The 23,950-nt window shown below is 48.1% G+C and overlaps 1 protein-coding gene across 2 annotated transcripts in view; it reads right to left on the bottom strand.

Annotated features, from left to right (window-relative positions):
- Positions 1–23,950, bottom strand: part of P4HA2 (prolyl 4-hydroxylase, alpha polypeptide II) — a 39,661-nt gene that overhangs the window by 2,347 nt on the left and 13,364 nt on the right. Inside the window, exons 2-14 of one of the 2 annotated variants that reach the window (XM_006872929.1) lie at positions 23,766–23,865; positions 23,148–23,244; positions 22,646–22,797; positions 17,732–17,869; positions 16,520–16,759; positions 15,089–15,285; positions 14,168–14,344; positions 7,423–7,493; positions 7,115–7,214; positions 3,243–3,296; positions 2,706–2,765; positions 950–1,018; positions 304–400 (exon numbers count right to left, since the gene is read on the bottom strand). In XM_006872929.1, coding sequence (XP_006872991.1) covers positions 304–400; positions 950–1,018; positions 2,706–2,765; positions 3,243–3,296; positions 7,115–7,214; positions 7,423–7,493; positions 14,168–14,344; positions 15,089–15,285; positions 16,520–16,759; positions 17,732–17,869; positions 22,646–22,797; positions 23,148–23,244; positions 23,766–23,847 — 1,534 coding nt within the window. In that variant the 5' untranslated portion in view covers positions 23,848–23,865. Of the gene's footprint in view, positions 1–303; positions 401–949; positions 1,019–2,590; positions 2,657–2,705; positions 2,766–3,242; positions 3,297–7,114; positions 7,215–7,422; positions 7,494–14,167; positions 14,345–15,088; positions 15,286–16,519; positions 16,760–17,731; positions 17,870–22,645; positions 22,798–23,147; positions 23,245–23,765; positions 23,866–23,950 lie in introns of those variants that run through there. The other variant, XM_006872928.1, reaches the window with a different exon arrangement.

Here is a 23,950-nt window from a genome sequence, read left to right as displayed (position 1 = left end):
GGTGGGGGGAGGGCGGGGGGAGGTTGGAATTCTCCAGAAGGGTACACTCTGGCAAGGGTCTGAGGGAGCAGTGGGAGAGAAAGGAAACCAGAGAAGGGGGAAAGTTGTCCAGGCAAAAGGACCTACAAGAAAGAGACAAGCCTACTACAGGGCTGGATATGCCCATCCATTAGCAGAGAAACCCTCAGCAAAGAAGACAGTCCTGACTTGGTACAAATTTGTCTCCCAGTTTAGAATCTAGGGCCAACCACCAAAGCCTAGGTTGAGGCTACCAAAGGCAGCCCCACCCTGCAAGCCACTTACCCCACTTGCAGCCCACAAGCACAGGGCAGGCAGCGTGTCTTGTTCGGTAGTCACCTTCCCCACTCCGCAGGAGGTTGTACCAGAACACGGCTGTGCCCTGAGAAAAGATAGCCTGTCAGAACACATCCTCAAAGATTGGGTTTTGGGGAACAAGATGGGAAGGAGTCCCTAGGAGCAACTACTGAGAGAGACAAATGAATGTATCCCCTTAAAACATATTCTCTGAATTCTAAGAAAGTTGCCAGGTGTAATAAGCATAGGATTTGGCTTTTCTGCTCAGTCTTCTACAATATGCATAATATACCCACTGCCCAGCTCTACATGGGCTCTGGGTCTTGACCCTAGAGCACCGTAGAGCCCATTTCTGAGTAGAAACACTCTCACATCCCTGTGGGCAGGGGACAGGACTCTGGGACAGAAAGTACCTGCCCTCCATGGTGGGGGGAGGGGGGGCATTTACAAATGAAATGGCCCGTGAAAGACCATCGTTCACTTTCTCCACAGTTGGAAGCTGAGACCACAAGGTCAGAGTCCAGGTGAGAAGGAGCTTAGGCTCATCACAGTGATAGTCCAGGAGGCCAAAGACCAGGACATGAGCCAGGTCTAAGCCCTGCTTCAATCTCTGACCCATAGGATCAGAACTTACCTTCTTAGGCCAAATTGCAGCACCCAGATCAGGGAATACAGTAGCACCACCAGCTTCGACATCACTCATCTAGGAATATAAAACATACGAGTTTGACCATTCTACTCAAGGCTCACAGACCAACTGCACCACAAATGTATGCAGACCACCCTCTACTATCTCAAAAAGCACGAGAGGCACAGCTCAGGGGTCAGCCCTTAAGCCACAAGAGGCTCTTCCCACACCCTACCCCTCCTTAAGCACATTAATCTGTGTGGCACACCAGCACCTAAAAGCCCTGCTCCTTGAGGTGCCATCCAGCCTGGCACTGCCTGAGCCACTGTGCCCAGTGAACTGCCCTGACCAGGAGCCCACTGCTGCTTCACACACCAACTGTGGTGACTTGCTACTCTAGACCCTCACACCTTCTCAGCACAACTGCCTTCCTGAGGGCCTGGGTGTTTCCACAAGGTCTGCTTTCTTCCACAGCGAGGCCTCAAATAAAAGGGAGCCCAAGTTCCACACGCCTACAGAGCATGCTGCAACTCATGCCCAAAGCACCATTTCATTCTCATCTGGCTCTTACTTCAAGTTTTTTGCATATAGTATAATACAATTTGGAGCTAAAATATATTTCCACAGGATACATACCAGACAGACTGAAGGGCATTTAACAGAATATGCAAAATGAATAGATGAACTCCTTTATCTTTCCACCCCTCACCATGGCTTCCCAAGGCCCTGGGGATTAAGCCCAGACTCTTCTGGAACCCCAAAATCCTGTTAGCTGTACCAGCCTCTCCCTCCAACCACTCTGGCTCATATGTTGCTCCTGGGTCACACCTTTCTCGAGCTTTTAACATCCCAACCAACTCCCCTCCTCCAGATCTCCACTGCTCAAAACCATGTTCCACCAGCTAATTTCCACTGAACTTTCAAGTCTCATCTGACATATTACTTCCCAAGGGACACCTTCTCTAAACTCCACCACTGGGTTCCAAAAGCTCTCTGTGCTACTTCTTCACAGCACTATTAACATGGTAGTGAAGTCATTATCTCTTCTATGTTTAAAGTCTTCTGTATGAGACCTTAAGTTCCACAAGACAGGCCACAAACGTCCTGCTCTCCAGCATGTTCACATCACAGTCCCAGCACTCAAAAATCACACAATGAAAGACCAAAGGAAAAAATGAACATGGGCTTCTTTTTCCACATTACTTGACAGCCTCTGTGCTTGTTTAGAAGTTGCTCTCTTGAAAAAGAGGAGAGGAAATTATTCCTCATGTGGAAAATCATGTAGATGGAGCAGAGGCAAGCAGGTGGAAGGCAAACCAGAGTCTCTGGGACAACAAAGGCAACTTTCATCTAAGAGCACCTCACTCTGCTGCCAGGCAGGGAACCCTCCAGGGCACCCATCCCAAAAGTCTAGACTAGCACAGACCTATTAGAAAGAAGCTTGCTTGGGTGACAAGGGAGGAACACACAATGGAATGGAAGCCAACTGTCTCTACTCCAGCCAACAAGGATGCTGAGGGCCAGAAGGACCAGCCCAGCCATTAACCAGCAATCGGGGGCATCAGCCAGATGGGGGAAGGATGTCAAAGAAAGCATTCTGGACCCAGAGGCTCCTTAGGGCCCATTTCCTGCACACATCATACTCACGTAGTTTAAGAATGTGGCCACACGATTCCCCGTCCCTAAACGCTTGAAAGCATCTTGCTCATCACTCTATAAAATTAAGTGAGAGTGAACAGGTGGGCCTGGACCCAATACTTACATAGTTAAGAAACGTCGCTAACCTATTCCCCTCCGTTTTGAGGCCGCTGTCAAAAGGTCGCTGCAACAGACAATAACTTTCACCCAAGTTTGCAACTGACTTCACCCACCACCCACAGGACCAGAACTAAATGGGTCAGGGGGAGGTAATAAACGTGTTTCATGAATCAACCTGGAACAGGGGCCAAGGTTACAGAGGAAACCTGACTAGACAGGGAGTGGGGTGGGTCTGGGGGCTGGGGGTGGGGGGAGGGAGATAGAAACACTTTTCACAAAGACCCAGTGAGACCTTTTGCTTTAGCATCTGGGCAGAGTGAAAGAGTGGGGTAAGGGAAACACTCCCATATTTACAGTGGAGAGAGAGTCACTGAGTGTCTGAGGCCAAGGTTGTACACTTGGGTGGGCTTCCCCAGTAATACAGGGTCTCTCCTGGTGAGGCAGGGGGGCTGATCTGGAAGCTGAAGTGTTTCCAGACACTGCAGTCTTCTCAAGCCAGCTGGCACAGGGACTTAGAAAGTACCTATGATTTGGACCTTACCCTAGAGAAGTCAAAGTGTGGCTCATACTGTCCTCCCATTCCATAATTAGCAACCTGGGAGAAAATAACTGCATTAGACATTGTCAGCAAACAGTCCTGAAGCAGCCCTTCTCCCCAGAAGTTCTATTTCCCCAAGAGCAACCCCCAAGAGAAGCCTCTCTGTGGAGGACAGCCATGCCCTGCCAGCACAGGCGGAGTAAGCACATGCACAGCTGTGTCCTAGAGCAAGGTCACAGCACCAAGATGGCATGCCACACAGAACAAGGCAAGTGACCTGCAGATGGCCACCAAGGAGAAGCTCCCGGTCATCCAGCAACACTTAGGCAGCAGCAAAGGGAACCCTTCATGAAGCAGGCCCTGGCTCGGGCCATTTGTTTGGAAGATGGTGAGAACATGACCCAGAGGAAAGCCAACAACTCACTCGAAATTGGGGTGTATTTTTTACATTAGTTTGGGAGCTGCTCGGTGTTTAACACTGTTCCTGCCACTTTACCCGCTGTGCCCAGGAAATGTTCTCTGGCCAGGCTTGGTGGGACATACCTCCCACCCCATTCCCACAGCGGTTTACTGCATATAACATCTCTGCATCCCAGTGTGTCAGAGGGATGTGAGTGGCCTAGTGCACCCCCAGCCTTAGCCCAGACCTGGAATAAAAGTTGGGCCACCTCAGCTTCAGGTGACATTAACTGGATTGGGGCTTTTAATATCAACCCTGAATCTATTTCAGCTTTAGTCGACAGAAAAGGGAGACAAGGTTCAACATGAAGTGTAGAATCTGGTACAGAAGCTGATGGACCAGGTGGCATAACCAATGTCCATCTGGCAACAGTTGGCTACAATGTCTTACTGAGACCCTAAAAATCTTGGTGGTTCAGCCATGAATCCTCAGAAAGTTGTATGGGGGGCGGGGAGGAGGTGGTTGTGTGTCCTTTTTTGGAGATTCCAGCAGTCAGGTAAAAGATGCTGCAATATTGGCTGATTATAGGCATGTGAAACAGGAAGGGGGCAGGGAGAGGCAGACTTTACAAAAGAGGAAATCCTCCTATTGGAGCACAAACAATATTTGCCTAGTATGATTAGGGCAATATGATTTCCAGTGTCTACAAAAGTAAGAAACCCCAAAATAAATTTCTTTTTTAAATCAGTAGATGAAATATGCTGTCATCTGCTGCTTCCAAGACTCCCCCACTCAAAATACCTGGAAATCCCAACAAAAGTGCAAGGATGTCTAGTTCAGTAAACAGCCCTAAATCTGGTGGTACATCTAAGAAAGGAGTGTCAGAGCAATGGGCAAAGTGGTTTTGGTACAGCTTTTTACAAATGTTATCTTTCCCTTGGGTCTACCCTACTAGAGAGCTTGAGGAAATTTTTAAACAGGATTGTGATTAGTATGTCACTACATTCAGGAGGGAGAAAGATGAGGCATTCTGCTCCCGTAAAGATTTCCAGCCTCGGAAACCCTATATAGGGGCACTGTGAGTCGGACAGCACACAGCCAGCCAGCCAGCACATTCAGGAGAATTCAATCCACTGAAGTTGCCAATATGACTGCGCTTTTCCAACTCTTACACTTGTTGGCAGGTATGCTAAAACATTCAGATCCCAGGCAGTGAAACAAGCCTGCTTTGCTAATGCTGGCTGATTTTCCAAGTTTTGGGAATCACACTGGGTCATGGTGATAAAACCATTATCCCTATTTAATATTATCCTCAAAGGTACAAAAGTAATGAGAACTTCTGGATTGGTGGCAGTCAAGATTCATCACCAGGGCATAGTCCCAGACTCACACTTTCAATAACAAGCAACTGTAACACATCCCAGTGAGAAAGTGTTCATTTGAATCTTTGGACTTGTTATTACAACAGTAGTGAGTCAGCTGCATTTATAACGCTGATGCTGAGGCCACAGTGAAAGCAAGACAGATGCTTAGAAATCACTTTCCTCGTGAGGCTTGGACATAAATGAACCAGAAGGTCTTCAATCTTATAGAATTCTGTCTAGAAAATTATAGATCAGTCTTCATCCACTTCACAAGAAACTCTCAATTATCCTTTTTCTTCCAAATGATCTATAGCAAACACATCAGCTATAGCCGGAAGGCTGTCAACAGGTAGCAGAGAACCAGAAGCCTGGTGTACTCAAAAGGTACCCTAGTGTGAAGGCTGCTGCTGGTGTCTAGGCATTAAGCAGTCCACATGGAGTAAGTACTTAAGAGACAGGTGCTGAGATCCAGATTCCGGTCCTCAAGATCATGTAAGGTGAAAGTTTTCAACATTGCTGACTGGCATGGAAATGCCAAGACAAATCCTAGAGGAAGAAGTACCTAACAGCTGTGCTCTGGATTCCTCAGAAGAGCCTTAATTGTAAAAACCTGATAGTGGTGGTGGTGTACTGTTATTACTAAGTGCTGTCGAATCGGTTTCAACTCATAGCAAACCCTTTATAGGATTTCTGAGGAGCGGCTGGTGGTTTGAACCACCAACCTTGTGGTCCAGTGCATTATCCCACAGTGCCACACCAGGATGCCATCAAGTCGGTTCCAGGATATAGGCTCAGCCAGCCTGAGGACTAAATGGCTGAGCCACAAAAATCAGCCAAATTGCCTGTCATCCAGGCAAAGCTATAAGAGTCCTGAACACCAGCTCCGATGTGCAGGAAGCAGTGGCAGATGTCTGGATACATCTTTAGTGACTGGAGTGCTCTTGAAATGGTAGTTTTCTCCCAAATGTGAGGCAAGTGGAAGCTGTGATAAAGTTCTCAATCAGTGAGTCTGTCTGCAGAACTTATTTAAACTTTAGAGAACCCTTAAGCTGAGTTGAACCGAAAAGATTATACAAAAATTCCAAAGACTATTTGCAGGGTAATCAGCACATTGTTTTTGAAATCTCTGGTCAACTTTACACAAGTTCATAAAGATGATTTTCATAATTTGTTTTCTGATTGCTGATGCAGTCACTGAAGAAAGCATGAGTGCTTATTTGTTCAGCTGTGTCCAGGAAAAAGTACAGGAAATCCAGTGATCTTCAGTTCAGTATTCTCATGAGCTCTATCGATGGTCAGATCCAAATGCCAAGCCTAAAAGTGAAGGCAGAGCCTGCCCAAACAGATGTACCCAGGAGACTCTAGAGAGATGCCAGAGACATTTACCTGGCAGTATCTCAAGTCGCTGCTTTTACAACAGAATTCAAAAGCTCAGCTGTTCAGAAGAGAGCAAAGCCAGGGCTGATCTGAACTCAACACTCCAGAGTACACAGTAGGCGGTGCTTTACCATAACTCTTCAACATGGTGCTGTCACAGCTCCTCATAATCACAATAAAGGCAGGAAGCCAGGATTACACAGGGGACTCTTTGACCACAGTACCAGACAACTGGTCCAGGCTTCTCGCTTCTACCGACATATCACAGAGCATTTGACTGTGACTCAGAACCACAGTCTGAAAATATTTATAGCTCTCTTAGGGTATTCCTGGAACGATTCACTATTTCAAGCTCTGCAATTAAGAAGACATGAATGAGTATGCCATGCCCACTGCCAGCCTGACACTTGGCATGTAAGAGATGCTCAGTCAATATTTGTTAAATGCTAACTGTTGAATGCCACTGGGCATGCTTAATTGTGGCTTCCCAATGTGACGTTGCTCCCTATTCATAGCATCGCGCAGTTATATGGTTTCTTTGTGGTTTTTCCTCCCTGGAGAGCTTTGGAGGACATGCAACTGACCCAGGGAGTGAGAAGGGGATCCTGGTCCCCAACCTCTACACATGCCAGCTAGACACTCCTGAGCAACAGCACTGAGGCCAATATGATCCCCTGGGAGACCACCTAGCCAGAAAGACCCCCTTCACAAATTCCAAGGTACCAGGGAAGTACCTGTAACAATTCTGCAGTCTCTACTGTGAGCCCTGTGATGTGCTGCATGCGACGATTCACTTGGGCCACAACAGGGTCATCGTCCTCCTCTAGCCAGGAGCTGTGCCAAAAGAGATGGGCAGAGAAAGGAAGGTGTGGAGGACAGGTTTAGGTCCTGCACCCTCTTCCCAGAGTCAGGGCAGCACTAATAGGCAGGCAGCACAAGATGCATGCTGCACAAGGGTGAGGAGTGATCAGCAGGCAGGATAGATGCAACCACCCTCCCAGAGTAGCAAGCCCTAATCACCACTATCACCAGCTCTGCTTACCTTTTGGAAACCCTATAGCTGGCAATGGTGAGGACACCTGTCTTGGGATCTCGAACAGTGGCTCGTGCAAGCTGGAAGGCAGGAAGAGGAAGCAGGGTTATCCTTTTTTGTCTTGAGTATTACCCTGGAAAACATCAGGAACAGATCTGCCAACCAGGCCAGTAAGGGAAGAAGCTTTGTAGGCAGTGGTTCTAGTCAAGGCCCCATGATCCTACAAGTTAGGCCAGGGCAGGGTCTTGAGGCCTCCACATTCCTGCTTTGGTGTCAGACCCTGCCACCACCCTACTTGATCACTGACCATGCCCAGGTCTGTGCTATCTGCAGAATTACGCTACAGAGCTTGCTTTGTCCACTGCCTGGACAACCTCCTTCTCAACAGGACCACATGACATCCCTGCTGGAGTGTGGCTGCTCCTACCACATTCAGACTGTGCCATTATCCCTGACTCTCAAACCTGCATGCTCTCTTGACTTGGTCAAGTCCCACCATTCTTCTGAATTTCAGTGGCCTCCTCTGCCAACAAGTCTACCCTCCCAAGCATTCTGTTTCTGTACCACCTACACTGGGCTCCTGACAACTCTCCACTCTTTTCCTTGGAAGCCATCACACCCTGATTTGTTAGGCTGGATACTCTTCCCATCTCTAAACATGAGTAGTGTCTCTGAGAATCACAGGGGAAGACCCACATTCCCAACCAAGGAGTAAGAGAAGGTAAGCTAATTGAGGGTGTGGGTAGTTAATAGTTAATAGCTATACCTAATTTCCTTATTAGTCAGCCAACACCAAGTTCCATGTTACCTCTCATTGCTACACAGGGTAAAGACAGAAGGCACAGCTTTTACTCCCTTGGGAGGCTTACAAAGTCAGATGATGGAATCAGGAAAGGATTCTGTTATGTTGACATAAGTGAAATGCTGCCTGGAAGTCACCCGCCTTCACATACACACCTCCTCACCTACCCACTCTTCATCTAGTTTCCCCAGATAAACTTTGTGATACTCCACAGCAGGGCCCACTGCCCAGAGCCTGCCAGACCCAGGCTTCAGCTATGGACTATGCTAATGACCAATTACTCATCTGTAATAGTTAAGGTTCTGTCAACTTGACTAGGACAGAATTTCCAAAGGTTTAGCAGTTGAGATGTTTATTCCCATGGTGATGGAGCCTAATACGGCACAGTTGCTGAGTGGCCATGAACAGCCAACCAATTAAAGGGCTGCTTCTTTGGGGGTGTAGCCTGTTACTAGAGAAATGGGAAAGCCACTCTTTTCCTCTGGGCACCTGGAACTCTGCAATTGTAAGCCATTTCCTTTCTAATACACTTCTATTTACATATAACATTTCACTAGCTTTGTTTCTCTAGAAAACCCAGCCATATGATACCAAGAGAGTGGGGTTGTAGAGAAACAAAATCAAGAGGATGAGTTTTCTAAATTGGTTCTCAAGTCTGGCTAATTTTTTAAGGCACTGATTTAGGGTGCAGTCTTGTCTGACCTCAGCTTCATAGGAATCGGCCTTGGGCTGATCTGAAGTTTGATCCTCTTTCTCCCTTGTAGAAATCAGACATGGTCCCCACTTGGTTAAACAGTTGGCTTCGGGAGTGAGATTTATTGCAATGGCTCCAGACTCATGAAAGCATGAAGTTTTGTAAGAGAAAGAATCAAGTGATCTGGGATAAAATATTTCAGCAGAGGGGAGAGGGGCAGCTTCTGGAATTGCCTAAAGCAGATGTCAAGCTGATTAAACTGGATAGCTGATCAGGGCCCTGGGCCTGTTGGAATCCACCCTGCCAGAGGCCCAAGGCATATGCATATGAAAGGGGTCTGTCCAAGGTGGAAGAAAAGATTGAACTTGAGTGTTTTAAAATGGTTTTGCTAAAAGGTGAGTTAGAATTTGCCTTGAAAAACAAAAAACAGGCTTTCTGGTTAAGTCTTTGTTGAGTATGGGGCCTTAGGCAGAATCCTGAGTCCCACCCAGACCCTTCAGAGTTGGTACATTTGCATTTGAAAAGACATGTAGGCCTACCCCAGCTGTTGTGAGAACAGGAGATTCTTGATTGAAATAAAGCAGTTTGCCATCTTGAGTTTCAGAGGCATCAAGGCAAAGCAAGTCAGCCATTCAGAGAAAACCCCTTCCTAGGACTGAACATTAAAGAGAACCAGCGAGAGACACCTAGTATGCTTGCTGGTGAGTACCTGGGTCTACATGTGAGTGGAACTGGGGGAAATATGGCAATGAAGACACGGGCGGCTTAGTTTGGACATGTTATACTGGCACCCATTGACCTTGAGGTAAGAGGAGAGGCAAGGCTGGCTGGCCTGAAGTTCGAGGAGCTGTGTGAACTCCTGAGCCCATGGGGACCAGGGCTGAGAGTAAAGGGGACAGCTGTTTTGAAATGCAGGGAGGTGTGTGTGACTCCCAAACTTGCAACTGGTACCCATTTGACCTAGCTTGGATGATTAGGGCTGAGCCTACTACAACCTGACCAGATGAAGATAAAAGATGTTTGATACTGTGAGCAAGTGTAAAGTGCTACAATTTGATGAACTCGACTTTTGTTTATGGATGCAGCTGCTCAAAATTCCAACCAGAATGATAGATTCTTACGATCAAGGAATATGCTTGTCTCCTCAATGTACTGGGTTGTTGTTGTTGTTGTTGTTGTTATGTGCTGTGGAGTCAGTTCCGACTCACAGCAACCCTGCATAGGGTTTCCGAGGCTCTAAATCTTTATGGGAACAGAAAGCCTCATCTTTCTCCCGCGGAACAGCTGGTAGTTTTGAACTGCTGACCATGAGGTTCGCAGACAGATTCGTAACCATTACAGGGACAGGCAATTTACACATTGGCTATAAAAAATGGGAGATTAGAAAAACATGGACATTTAGAGGAATATATTTTTTTGGTTTTGCTTTGTATGTATGCATCAAATATTTGTGCTTTGTTGATTTGTGACTTATTAACATGTAACTGGGGCCAGTGCGTTTTCAGTTGTGCATGTTTTTGTTACATCATGTTAGGCCCAAGTATGACTCCACAATTTTCTTTATCTAGAGATTATGCACATAGCTTATAGGTTTCAAGTTGACAAGTTTGGACTGAAATGGTTAGGGTTCTATGTCAACTTGACTAGGCCAGGATTTCCAGAGGTTTAGCAGTTGAGATGTGCTTATTTCCATGGCGATGAAACCTAATACAGGCACAGCTTTCTATGAGTGACCATGAGCAGCCAATCAATTACAGGGATGCTTCCTTGGGGGTCTTTCCCATATAATGGGCACAAGGGAAAGACTCTCTTCAGCTGGGGACCTGGGACTCTGCAATTGTAAACCATTTCCTTGATAATAAACTTCTCTTTATTATTTCACTGGTTTTGCTTCTCTAGAAAACCCCCCTAAGGCATCACCCCATCAGTATTTCTCTTGTATTTCAATAAACATTTGGTGAGAGCTTACTTTGTACCTGGCACTACGCAGACATGGCCTCTGCACTCATACAACTCAGTCAAGTGGGGAAGACAGAAACTGAGCCAGGTAATTACAGCAGAGCATGCTAAGAGCAGAGCTGGAGGCAAGCTCAATGTCCTGTGGGAGTGCAGCCACCAGCTTCCAGAACAGGTTTCTGTAAGAGAGGCGCACTTAGCTGAGACCTGATGGATATATAGGAATTAGCCAGGGGGGGAAATGTTTCAGGAAAAGGGAGCAGCCACGCAGAGACCCAGGGATGAAAGTGAGTGGCGTTATGATCAAGAATCAGTGTTTAGGAAACGTAATAAGAGATGACAAGGAAAGGGCGGGGAGGGAGTGGGGGTGAGCAGGAAAGGTTGATAATGCCTGTGGCCAATGAGACTCAGGAAAGGCTTTCTGTGGTGGAAAGGACTCACAATGTAAACATCAGAAGGATCACTGTGGACACCTCATGGGGAACTACAAAGGACAAACATGGGAAAAAAGGAGGCTGAAGGAGAGATCAGGGTAAGACAAGTTGGTGGCCTGGGGCAGGGGTGGCAGAAGGGATGAAGAAGAGTGGATGGCCCAGAGGCTGTTCAGGAGGTAACTGGGCACCTGGACACTGTGCTGCTACAGCATGTTCTGGTGAGATGGTCAGCACAATTGGGGCAGGGGGCTTCCTGAGCTGCTATCCATGGGCCTGTCCTGGGCTCCAGCTCATGCTGGTCCTCCCTGATGACAACCACCACGGCAGTTAGGCCCCATCCAAACATGTGAGCCTCTGCACTGGCTTGTTGCCCATAACAAGGCTCTGGGCAGCTGTGCTCTGCCTCTGGGGACTGACTGGGCTATTTTCAAAGCAGGCGGGGGGACCCAGAGGCAGCTGCCAGGCATTCCCACAGGCCAAGTTCAGCTCACAAGTCCCACTTCAAAGACAAAATAGCATCTGTCCCACACAGGCTCCGGAAGGCCAGCTTGTTAAGGCTCCTAACATGGTTTCTATTCAAAGACAAGTTTTCCAACCACCACCACTACCCACAGCCCTCCCCACACCACACACACACAGTAACACACACAAACAGATATGGCAACATACACACACACACACACAGAGACACACTGCACCCATACTTCCCACCACACAGAAATGTTCTTAGAATGTGGGACTGAGAAACAGGAAAGGGATCTTTCAGGAGATTCTGGCATGGATCCTCCCTCACCTGGCAATTAGGAAAGTCGTTTTCCTCTCTGAAGAGCTTTGCCCACTTGCAAGTGACCCAGAGAGTATAAAAGGGAAGGGGTCCTGATTCCTAGTCTCCATACACACTAGCTAGACCCTCCCTTAGCCCCACCAAGGAGGCAAACAGTTAACTCTAAACTCTAGCTCTCCTAGCACCTCAAGCCAAAGTTTTTCCAAGAGGAGGTTTGGGGGTAGGCCCATACCCCCACCTCCAAGCACAGAACAAAACCTAGATTTCTCTATGGTAAGTGTTGGGATCCCTGGTCGCCTTGGCCATGACAATTCTACTAGGAACAGAGCAGTAGAGAATCTGGCTAAATCCTTCCTCCTAATCATCACAAGACATCCTGGCATGGTGCTCTGGGATTAAGCACTGGACTGCAAGGTTGGTTTGAACCGCAAGGTTGGCTCTTCAAACTCACCAGCCACTCCTTGGAAACCCTACACAGGGTCATTATGAGTCAGAATCGACTGGCCAGCACTTCACAACAACAATCATCAGTGAAGAATCCTGGTGGCAGAGTGGCTTGCTCCGCGAGAAAAAGATGTGGCTGTCTGCTTCCATAAAGGTTTACAGCCTTGAAAACCCTATAGGGTCACTATGAGTCCAAATTCAACTCGGCAACATGGCTTTGGATTTTAATCATCTGTGATGCAGAATGGGGGTGGGGGGAAGAAGATATAGCAGCAAGTAGAGTTGTCTGTGAAAGATGCTCAAACACAATTGTTTTTATAAACAAGAAAAGAATAACTTATGATGATATGTATATGAAGCCAACACACAACTTCAAATCTAACAGTGAAATACCAGAGGAATTTCCAGGAAGTTCAGGACTAAGACAAGGATGCCTGTTATAAATGACTCTGGCAGTTCTAGACAGCTCAACACAGCAATAAAAACAAATTAATTGTAACTACAGGAGAGGAGAAAACACAATTTTCCCTATTTGCAGATGATGTTACTATCTGTAAAACCCAAATGAACCAACTAAAAATTAATAAAAAGGCATAAACCAAAAAAGAGATAAGTGACTTCCACAATTAGTTGTGTCCTGCCCAAGTCTTGGTTTCCTCATGTACAAAATGAAATAATGACAGAGTCTACTTAATGCTGTTAATATTTAATGCATGTTAAAAACTCAGAAAAGGGCCTATCACACTACTAAAAATATAATATTAAAAATCAACAACTTAGCCAATAACAGTAAAGTAGTGGTACAAGAGGTTTGCAGTCGGCAGCTAACCTAAAGGGGAGTGCTTCTAACCCACCCTGCAGCTCCACAGGAGAAAAGCCTGGCAAACTAATTCCATAAAGATTAATTACAAGCAAACACCATGGAGCAGTTCTACTTTGTAATAGAGGAGGTCACCCGGAATAGGGAGCTGACTCTGGCAGTTAACGATGCAATAGTTGAACCAGTTAAAGTATGGTGATGAACAAAAAAAGTAAAGTTACAATGTTGTTGTTAAGTGCCATCGAGTTGGTTCTGACCCATAATGACCCCGTATAGGATTTCCAAGGAGTGGCTGGTAAGCTTGAACCACTGACCTTGCAGTTCAAACCAACTTTCTGGTCTAGCGCCTTAACCCACAGCACCACACCAGGACTTTAAAAACAACAACAACAAAAAATAACCTAGAAATAAACTTAACAAGAAATGATCAAGGTGCTTATAAGTGTAAAAGACATGACTAAATGGAGAGACAGTGTCTCCTGGCTGTAAAGGTGAACATTCTCTAAGCTAATCTCTTTGTCCACAGACCCTATCAAGAGCTCCAGGTGAAACTGCCAAGTCTCACCATGGGCCGGCCCTATTCCCAGTGTGGCCTCTGTCATTGCACCAGCTACATTTGGTGTTCACAGCGAGCCCTTCCTCTATGTTATGTTCCCCACTGGACAGACTGAGTCTGCGGCATCTCAGTACCACATGATATACTCATGCCAGACACTGACAGAGGCCGGCAGGGTAAGCAAACGAGCGTCCCCGTGGTATGAGGGCTGAGAGGGAGCACATGCTCTGCAGCAACCCGAGAAGGGCCTGCAGAGACACCTACTTTGGGCTTCGCAATCTCCTTGATCCTCTCGATTTCCTCATCAGACATGACATCGTAGTACCTGACGATGTGTGGGCTGTCCCATTCGTCCTCCTCTTTGAAAGGGGCGATGAGCAGCTGTGGGGTCCTGTTGCCATAATGGTACCTACAGAAAAGCCTCTTCTGTCTCCGGGGTGTCTGGGAAACACAGAGTGACAAGCCCTGAGCTGTGTAATCTGAGCCCCGAGCCCAGCCTCCCCTGGTTGCAGACAACAGTTTTATGCCCCATGTCTAGCAGCTGCCCGCACCACCCTGCCAGCCCCAGAAGGAACCAAAAACTCCTCAGCTTGACTGGCAGAAATGTCACTTCACAAACCATGCAATTTTTCCTCTCCCTCAGGAATAACTCATGCCCAGAAGCCCTGTGGTGGAGGCTGATTCCTGACCTCTCCCTTTCAAAAAGATTTAAAGGGCTGGGGAAAGACTTCCTATGCAAAGAAGCCAGTAGGAACCAGGAGAGGCTAAGAGCCTGCCCCCAACCTCAGCCACCTTGAGAGGCCCAGGGATCTCAGAGGCTGATACTCAGCTCTACATATGCTGAGTCTTTACCACAGAGACTTTACTCTCTGCTATACCGTGACTTCCCATGGGGTCTGGGACTCATCTATACCCATGGCTTTCTACACAGTAGGAAATCAAGCAAAAGCGAGGCAGATCGGGGTGGGGAGGGAAGCTCAGTCATGACTTAGAGGTCTGAAACTCTGCTAGCATTGGGGAGACAATCTCTGCCCTAGGCTGGAAAGAACACCCACATTTCAGCTTCAACAGATGCTACAAAGAACTGGAGGAGATGCTGAGAAAAGTACCTACAGACTGAGTTGCATATCCAGAGCCAAAGTCCAGGTCTGCAGCCTGTGCCCCTCTATCCCTCAGGCATCTCACCAGTTTGACACCCTCCCCACGGCACAGGCTCTCATAGACATCCCTCTCAGGCAGGTAGTCCACAGGCCTCTCGTAGATGCCTTCCAGAGTTGCTGATTCAGCTTCTGTCGTTCGGTTTGATAACATTTTTTCTCTTTCTTCCTCCAACAAATGTTCAAAGTACCGTAGATTCCCTCCAGCCCGTTCATGGCTTGGGTCTAGAAAAAGCAAAGAACAAGGAGGAAAAGGAAACCACAAGCATCTGTTAGGGCATTCAGAGAAATCATTCTGTAAGCACTTCTCTCTCCCAGCGTCTCACTTGCACGCAGCAGCCTGCCTTCCACAGCCTTCTAACCAGGGTTCGCTGGTCAGACAATAAATCAACAGAGGATCTGCCCACTGTGGTCAGAGAGGAGAAAGAAAGAACAAAGGGGTGACACTTCGCCAGCCAGTAAGCCCCTGGGGCTCTCCTCTCATGCCTCCCGGGATTTTCCAGCGACTCAGGTCCAGAGAAGCCATCCAGAGTCCTGCCTCCTGATGACATGGCTAGGTGCTGGGTGCTAGTCACCCCATCCCCTAGTGTATGCATGACTGACTGGGGGCTATATCACGTGCTGACCCCAGCTAGAAGGCAGGCTGAATGCCAGCAAAAAAAACAGCCATCTGACACTGCACTGCTTCATCTTCTGGACCACTCAACACCCAAAGGAGTAGGCTTGGCAGAATTACTGTCCCACTCTTCAGGTAACGAAATCGAGGCCCTAAGATGTTAGGAAACTTAGGTGAGAAAAGAAAAATCCAGGCATTTTGACCCCCTATCCAAGGCTCTTAGTAAATCGACAGAATCTACAAAGCTTTCTTCCTACGCCAGTCCTGCAGGACATGCACATGCTAGCTGACATCAGATGCAGGACCCTGTGAAAAGAAGCAACATCAGAAAGTTTTTTGTTGGTCTGTGAAATGCCAGACTACAATGATCCCATGTACTAGTAAAAGGTGCAAAAGATGGATCTTAAAGACACTGATTTTGACCTCCTTCAGTCCAACACCACAATACACCTAGAACACCAATGGCATGGCCCATCCCCAACAGACCTCAGGTCACTAAATTAGTCGGGGGTGACCCTGAAGTACAGCTGACCTCCTGAGCCGCTCCTGACGCAGTGAAGGCCCCACCCTGCAGTGCGGCAGATGCCCCACAGCACTGAGCCCCACTGAAAAAAGGGAGCAGGTGGGGCTAGGGGTGTCACAGACCTGCATGTGTTCATCAGCAAGGGCTAAGGCCAGGACAGAGGGGGGTAAGGAGCTGGCTGGAAGTTGGATTGGGCCTGAAATCAGTAAGGCATTAGTCACCAGTCAGGTGACAGGTCAGGTGACACAGTCCCAGGAAGGATCAGGCAGTAGCCAGCAGAAGCCCACTTCTCCATCTTGCCTTCCCACGAATCTCCTCACCAAGGGAGAGCAGGCGGCGGGTGAGCTCCAGTGCACGGTGCAGGTCGCCCAGCTGGAAGACAGCATAGCTGAGGTAGTCGAGGACTTGCGCCTTGGCTGTGGTGCCCTCCTCCCCAGCATCGAGCTGCTTCAGCACTTGCTCCATCCACAGCACTGTATGATAATAGTCCCCTTCATTGTAGGCCAACCGGCCCAGCCCAAAGCAATCGTCCACGCTCAGCATGGCCTGGTACTTGGTTCCTGCAGCAGGTGAGACAAATAATCAGGCTCTAGAGATCCTGTGGCTTAGAGAGATGGGTTCTTGAATGGGAACCACCTGGGCCAATGGAATGGGGGCACCACCCCAGCAGAACCACACCAACGCTTCAGACCACAACCCAAAGGCCCACTAATGCAGGGAGCACAGCCAGACTGGCCCTGCACCATCTGGGGTTCATAGTCAATCTCCTAGCCTCAGATTCCCCATCTCCCAAGTGGGAAGGGAGCTTTGCTATAGGGGAACCCAGAAAGCCCAATGAGGAGACATGCTCAGAAGACAGGAAGGTCCTATGAGTACACAGAGACAGGTGATGGGAGCCTGAAGGATAGGGAAAATGTTCTGATTGAATCCATAAGACAACATAGGTGGGAGTCATGGATGAAGACAGTTCCTTGCAGAAGAGTATGTGGAAAGAGCAGAGAAAGTGTCTACTAAAACCTAGCAGCCTAACCAGGAGGTGAAGCGATCTCTCAGCAGCAGACTCATAAGAGCATTGGCTCCTGAGGGCGGGTGTTTGTCAGATGAGCAAGATGAGTCTGTGTGAGCTCAGGAGGAAGAGCCCACAGAGCTGGAGAGTGAACAGGTGCAAAGCATGTCATTGAGGCAGGCACAGGACAGGGGACAGTGTATCCAGGTATCAACGTTGGCCATGAAGACATAGGAGGACAGGAGATGAAAGTGAGTCTGGATGCAGATCTCTGTGGGGCTATGGGGCCAGAGGCTGAAGAAGTTGCTGACCAGCAATCCCAGCTGTCTCTAAGATACAGGGCACAGGAGGAAAGCCACCAAGATGGGTTGTGAATGGGAGACTTGCACCAATCGGAAATAAGAAAGGATTAGCTAGAGGTGATGGCGCAACTGCAGGTAAAGAGCCCAAGTCTGTGGTGGCTCCAACCTGACCAGCCATCAACAAGACACACATAAGACAGGCAACGTCTGGAGGGGTGAATTACCTGGAAGTTCCCCTTTGGAAATTGTGTCTGGGTCCAGTTTGTATGTGTCCTGAAGCCTCATCAGGGCCTTGGCAGCTCCCGTTTCATCCTCATCAGTGGGGAAGAACTGCCGCTGCACTGAGAGGTTGGCAATAAAACCTTCCAAACAAGAGACCAAGAATGAGACCCATGAGCAGAATGTCACGAGGGGCCAGAGAGGCACCCACGAATCTGTCTAGTTGAATTTGCTCACCTCCTCCTTCAAAGGCTGAAGCCCTCCCTCCCTGATGAGCCTAGTCTGTGGGGTGGGGCCCTCTCCTTTCTTATTCCTCACGGTACCTACAGCCTGTGCTGCCTGTCTGTAACTGACAGAATGGTCCCACACACTGGTTAACCTTCAGGGGAGTTTGGGAGTTTTCCCTCCAAAGCACAGAGTCAGACTCTGCAGAGAGAATGGACCAAGGACAGAAAGAGTAATTGAGAGGGACACAGGAGAGGACTCAGGGAGGACTTCTCAGCTACCCAGTGGAAAATGAATCACATGGAAAAGTTTGATCCCTATTTACTGGGTTGTCCAGGTAACCAGACTCTAGCCCACAGTGGTCAACTCAGAGAGCCCAGCTGTCCACTCACTACTGACCACTGGTCCTCAGCATTCAGAAAGGGAGAGTCCTGCAGGCATTTGGTGCTGCCTCATCCCACCCACAGTTGCCAGCTCACAGACTATCTGGCCAGAACCAGCAACAAGGTGAGTGAGGAATGCTGAGAGACCACACTGGGCCTTGCTTGGCTCTCTAGTGTACTCCTCCCCCTCAGATCTGCCATGAATTCATGGAATGAGCTCTCCAAATATGGTGCCCAAGAGAGGCCCTGACCACAGAACTACCCCTAAGGAGGTACCTCGCTTTGGGGCTCCAAACCCTGATTGTAAAGCAGGATTTGCACCTGTTACTACCCTAATAGGACTCGGGGTACAACCAGGCCCTGCCAGACTGACTCAGTGGCTTTGATACTGCCTGTGGCCAATAACTAGGAGGGGAACTTCTAGGATGTTCCTTCCAGGCTTCTTTCCAAGGGCAGTAGCACCTTCTGCCACCCAACTTCATCACCTCAGGCTCAAACACCCACTTTCAGCCATGCCTGGGGACCCAGGGACCAAGATGCAACCCTGTCTGCCTCACAGCAAAAAAGTCAGAGACTTAAGAATTTAGAATCTAGAAAAACAGAAGTGTGACTCTAGGAACAGCCAGACTGCCAGCATGGCCCCCTCATTTCAGGGGCTAGAACTCTGGCAGAGAGAAAAACATCCTACTACTGTCTGAGCCTCTTCTGCCTCCTGCCAAGTAATTACAAGAGTTTCTAAAGGAGCTAGATGTTAGTGGTGCAGCTGGGAGTGTGGAGAACAAGGCTGGTGGGCAGGAGGTCATCTGAGCAGGGCTCAGCCTCCCGCAGAGCAGGCAGAATGGCCTGTTCTGAGCTCCAGGTCCAGGCTGGGAGGCCGGGGTCTGAGAAATGCAGCTGTGGCTTCTGCAGGCAGTGAGTTCACTGGGCAGAGTTCCAGCCCAGCTGACTTCACCAATCCCTCTCTGGAGGCCACCCTGCCCCCAGCCCAGCCCAGCTCAGCCACAGAGACAACCAGTCTGAAGTTAATCAGCACTCCCAGCTCAGGGAGGACAGGCAGGGAGTCCAAAGCTTGGGCCTCGGGTCAGGAGGGTCCCCCACCACATCTTACTGAGAGGAAAGTGTGAAGAACATAAAAGTCCTGCCACAATCAAGGACTCTAAAACCACTCACCCTCAGATCTCCAATGACTACATCTAGGAACTTATCCCAAGGAGATAATCCAGAGGGACACTCAGCTATTCATTTCTGGTTATTTGGAAACAACCTCACATCCAATGAGTTGGCATGTTGTGTATGCACAAGGTATCAATGGGAATGCAAGCTCACACTCTGCAGCTTGCCTCAGCCCCACCACCCAGCTCATTTTCATTAACGCTTTGGCCCCTGAAAGCATCTCCTGGTATCTACCTGTGATTCTACTTTTTTTAAAAGTGAGGAGGCTTCCTGTGGAGCCTCTGCATTGCATTAAATCATAGGTGGAATCCTGAAGCCCATCCAGAATCTTCTGAGATGGGAAATTTCTACTTGAAAGCATAAGCAGACCAGCCTAGAGCAGCTAGAAGAACAGAAGATACTTCTTGAAAGAAAGACCGACAGGAAAAATTAAAAACAATAATGGCAGTCTAACTGACTGCTACAAGAACAAGCAAGTTGCTCACCCAGGAGACATCAAGGCAAGTGGTCGGGTCTCCTCAGGACAAACCCCTTCCAAGACTAAGACTCAAGGGGAGTACACGAGCAGACATGTGGTCTGACTGGTGACCATGTTGGTCATCAATAAAGGAAGTGAGGGAAAAACAGCAGTGAAGCTGTGAGCTAAGTCCTACCATGTTCAGTAGACTCCTGTGAATACACCTGGTTGTCCAGCAGTTTGACAAGACCTAGGGACTCTTGGGCCCAGAGTCAGTGACATAGCCACAGAGGACTAGAGTGGAGAGTGAAGTGTCCAGCTGATATGAAGGGAGGGGCTATGCATAAGAACACCCATACATGCAGATAATACCCACTTGATCTGGCTCCAATAGCTAGATGATCAGAGCTCAACTAGAAGAAGAAGGAAAAAAAGAGTAATCTGATACAATTTGATGAACTTGACCTACACCTACGGATGCAGTAGCTCAAAAAAGGGAACAAATCTTTACAGCGAGGATCATTCCAATCCCCTCGGTACACAGGGTAGAGAGGGATGGGTAACATGGACATTGACTACCCAAAATGGGCGGGGATGGGGGGTGGGGTACAAAGTCAAGAAGTTACCGGCTTACAAGCTTTCAAGAGGGAGCCTAGATCCAGAGGGCACAGAGGAAGGTAGAATCTCCACTAAGTAGTATCCAATCTGTCTGGGCAAGGCTGATGTAAGGAGATGGGGATAGGATTCTTGTGGTACAATAGTGAATAACTGCTATCAAGACTGACTGAGGGTTGGAAATGCAAAGGTAGACTTTTTGTAGCAAAAGGAGGGGAGTGGTTGACTTTGCAGGCCAGGAACGGAGATCTCTATGACCATCAAGGGAAAGGAGCGGAATGTGGGACCCTACCCAGAGAAACAGTGACGCCAGGGATGGAGGCAAAGATGATGACATGGAGAGATGGAGCAGCTGGGGACTCTAGACCCAGAGAGGGAGAGGGGCTGTGTGCTGACTGTGTGCAGGCTTGCAGGGTATATACCCTTTGGTTGGTTGATGACGCATGGAGGGGATTGTAACCATGGCAATGAAATGATCTACAATAGGATGAATGTAAAGCTAATGTTCTCCCATGTAAACTATCACATAATTCACAATATTAAAAAAAAAAAAAAAAAAAGCATAAAGACTGGAGTGCTAATTGTACTTAGCACTAAACAGTAGGAATAAGAATTATAACTGATCATAAAAACATGTATTTTTATTGTCAGTGAGCAGTCGAGCACTTAGCCACTGTTGTCACCAGGTATCCCTGTAGAAAGAGTAATGGGGAATTACTGTTTAATGGAGGTCCCTGGGTGGCACAAATGTCGTTTATGCTGACTATGAAGGAGTCCTGGTACATTGCTGCAGGATAATGCACTGGACCGCAAGGTTGGTTTGAATCGCTAGGTCAGTGGCTCCAAACACACCAGCCGGCAACTTGGAAACCCTATGTAGGATCTCTATGAGTCAGAGCCAACTCAGTGGCACTTAACAACAACTACTAACCTAAAGATTGGCAGTTCAAATTTACCCAGCAGTAAGGACCACAGGTAAAAAAAAAAAAAAAAGTCTGGTGATTTGCTTCCATAAAGGTTAAAACCAAAAAAAAAAACAAAACAAAAAACCCCAAACACATTACTGTTGAGTAGATTCCAAGTCATAGGAACACTAAAGGACAAAGAAGAACTGCCCCCATAGGTTTTCCATGGAGCTCTGGTAGCGTAGTGGTTATAAATCAGGCTGCTAACTTCAGGGTCAGCAGTTCGAAACTACCAACTGTTCCGTGGGAGAAAGATGAGGCTTTCTACTTCTGTAAATATTTACAGCCTCAGAAATCCTGTACAAGGTCGCTATAAGTCGGAATCGACTCCACGGCACATAACAACAATCTTTACAAAAGGAGCTCTGGTAGTGTAGTGGTTACGAATTGGTCTGCAAGCCACAAGGTCATCAGTTGGAAATTACCAGCTGTTCTGTGGGAGAAATATGAGGCTTTCTGTTCCTGTAAAGATTTACAGCCTCAGAAACCCTATGCAGGGTCGCTATGAGTCGGAACCGACTCCACAGCACATAACAACAACAACAATCTTTACAAGGAGTCCTGGTGTGGCGCTGTGGGCTAATGCGTCAAACAGTAAACTTGTTTGAACTGCAAGCTCACCATCTGCTCCTTGGAAACCCTATACAGGGTTACTATGAGTCAGAATCAACTCAACGGCACTTAACAACAATAATCTTTACAAAGGAAGACTGCTATACCTTTGGAGCGGCAGCTAAGCACTTAACCACTGCACCACCAGGGCTGCTTTCCCTCAAGATTACAGTGAAACAAACCCTATGGAGCAGTGCTACTCTGTAACACCAGGGGCATCAGGAGTCAGAATCAACTCAACAGCAGCAGCTTTGGGTTTCTTTATTGCTTAACGAGTACAGAGTTAGATGTGGGACTGTACTAACAACAAATAAACAAGGGCGACCAAGTGCTAGAGCCTCACAGGACAAGGAGAGAGTCGTGGGACTAGAAGAGTCCACATTCACACACCCAGCCCTAAGACAGGAGCAGACACATACACATACCAGGACAGGTAAGGACACAAGCATACCAGCTTAGCCAATCACCTGCTCAGCCTCCCTCCCTCACCTACAGCCGAGTCTTGCAAGACAAGGTCTTCCAGTGCTGGCCAGTCTGTGTTCAACCGCTTCACCAGTTTGTAGGCATTCACGGGGTGGGCAAGGTAGCCCTCTGGGTCAGCAGTCGACTTGCTGGTCAGTGCTTCCATTTTGTTAGCCCAACTGTGGAACCAGAGGAAACAGCTCTTAACCAGTGACGATTTCCATGCTGAGAGCCAGGACCCCTTACTTGCAGAGGTAATTATAAATACCGTATTTCCCCACTGATACTTCCAGCCCCTTAAGCTAGGTAAGTGGTGAGAGCCTGTTGTAAACAAAAAGGCTCTTGGATAGAAAGAAGAAAACAAAAATAAAACCAAAGACTCTACGTACTACACTCTGGAGGACTGGCACGAAGTCACTACAGACCAGTCCTGTATCGTCCTCTCAGGGCTTCCTCTAATGGTCACCCTGGCTCCTGAGGGACAGGAAGGCGACTCAAGGGGAGTATGAAGACCTAGGATACCACACACCTCTTAATCTTGGAGAGCTTGGCTTCCTCCACAAGGATGTACTCCTTCAGAGACCTCACCAGGTCCTTCTCCGCATAAATCAGGTCTGTCATGTGCCCTAAAGGGAGAGAAGAAAGGGCCAGTGAGAGATGGAGGGACATCCAGCCTCCCTCCTTCAGACACAGAACACCAGTCAGGGGAATGGATGTCAGCTCTAGGGAGGGGGTGACAGAGTTACAGAGACAGACCCTAGGCACTCACAAGATCCTGACCACCAGCTTCAAACAGAAAGAGGGAGAGGCACCCAAGGAGGTGTCTGGAATAAGTGCATCACGGGCCACAGAGTGTCCTCTACTCAGAATCACTCTCTGATTCAGGGGAAAGGCTGTCAGAAAGGCCAAACCATCAAGAAACAGCCTGCGCTTCCCGGGGAGTAAGGTCCAATCAGGACAGCTGGCTCCCAGGACATCCAGCTCATCAGAGGAGAAAAGCAATTCTATAAGTTCTCCTTCCCCAGAAGTGGTCAAAGGCAGTGGATGAACCCATCCAGCATGAAGGAGAACAGGTCTCGGGCAGTGACATCCCCTGGCAGTTGAGCTAAAGGTAGCTCAAATAGATTATAACCCTGTTGGCTCATACCAATGGAGGTGAAGAACTCGGCCCATGCACAGCCCAGGACACCAAACCAGGTCATCAACAGCATGGACACCTGAGGTTTCATGGTCACAGGGGTCAGTGTCTGTAAGGCATTTAGTAACAGTCATTAAATCAACATAGTAAACAAGAATAACTTAGGTGAAGAGATACTTAACACGTGTGTTAAC

The sequence above is a fragment of the Chrysochloris asiatica genome, unplaced genomic scaffold (assembly GCF_000296735.1).
Source record: "Chrysochloris asiatica unplaced genomic scaffold, ChrAsi1.0 scaffold00215, whole genome shotgun sequence".
Lineage (NCBI taxonomy): Eukaryota > Metazoa > Chordata > Mammalia > Afrosoricida > Chrysochloridae > Chrysochloris > Chrysochloris asiatica.
This window is presented reverse-complemented; position numbering and strand designations above follow the sequence as displayed.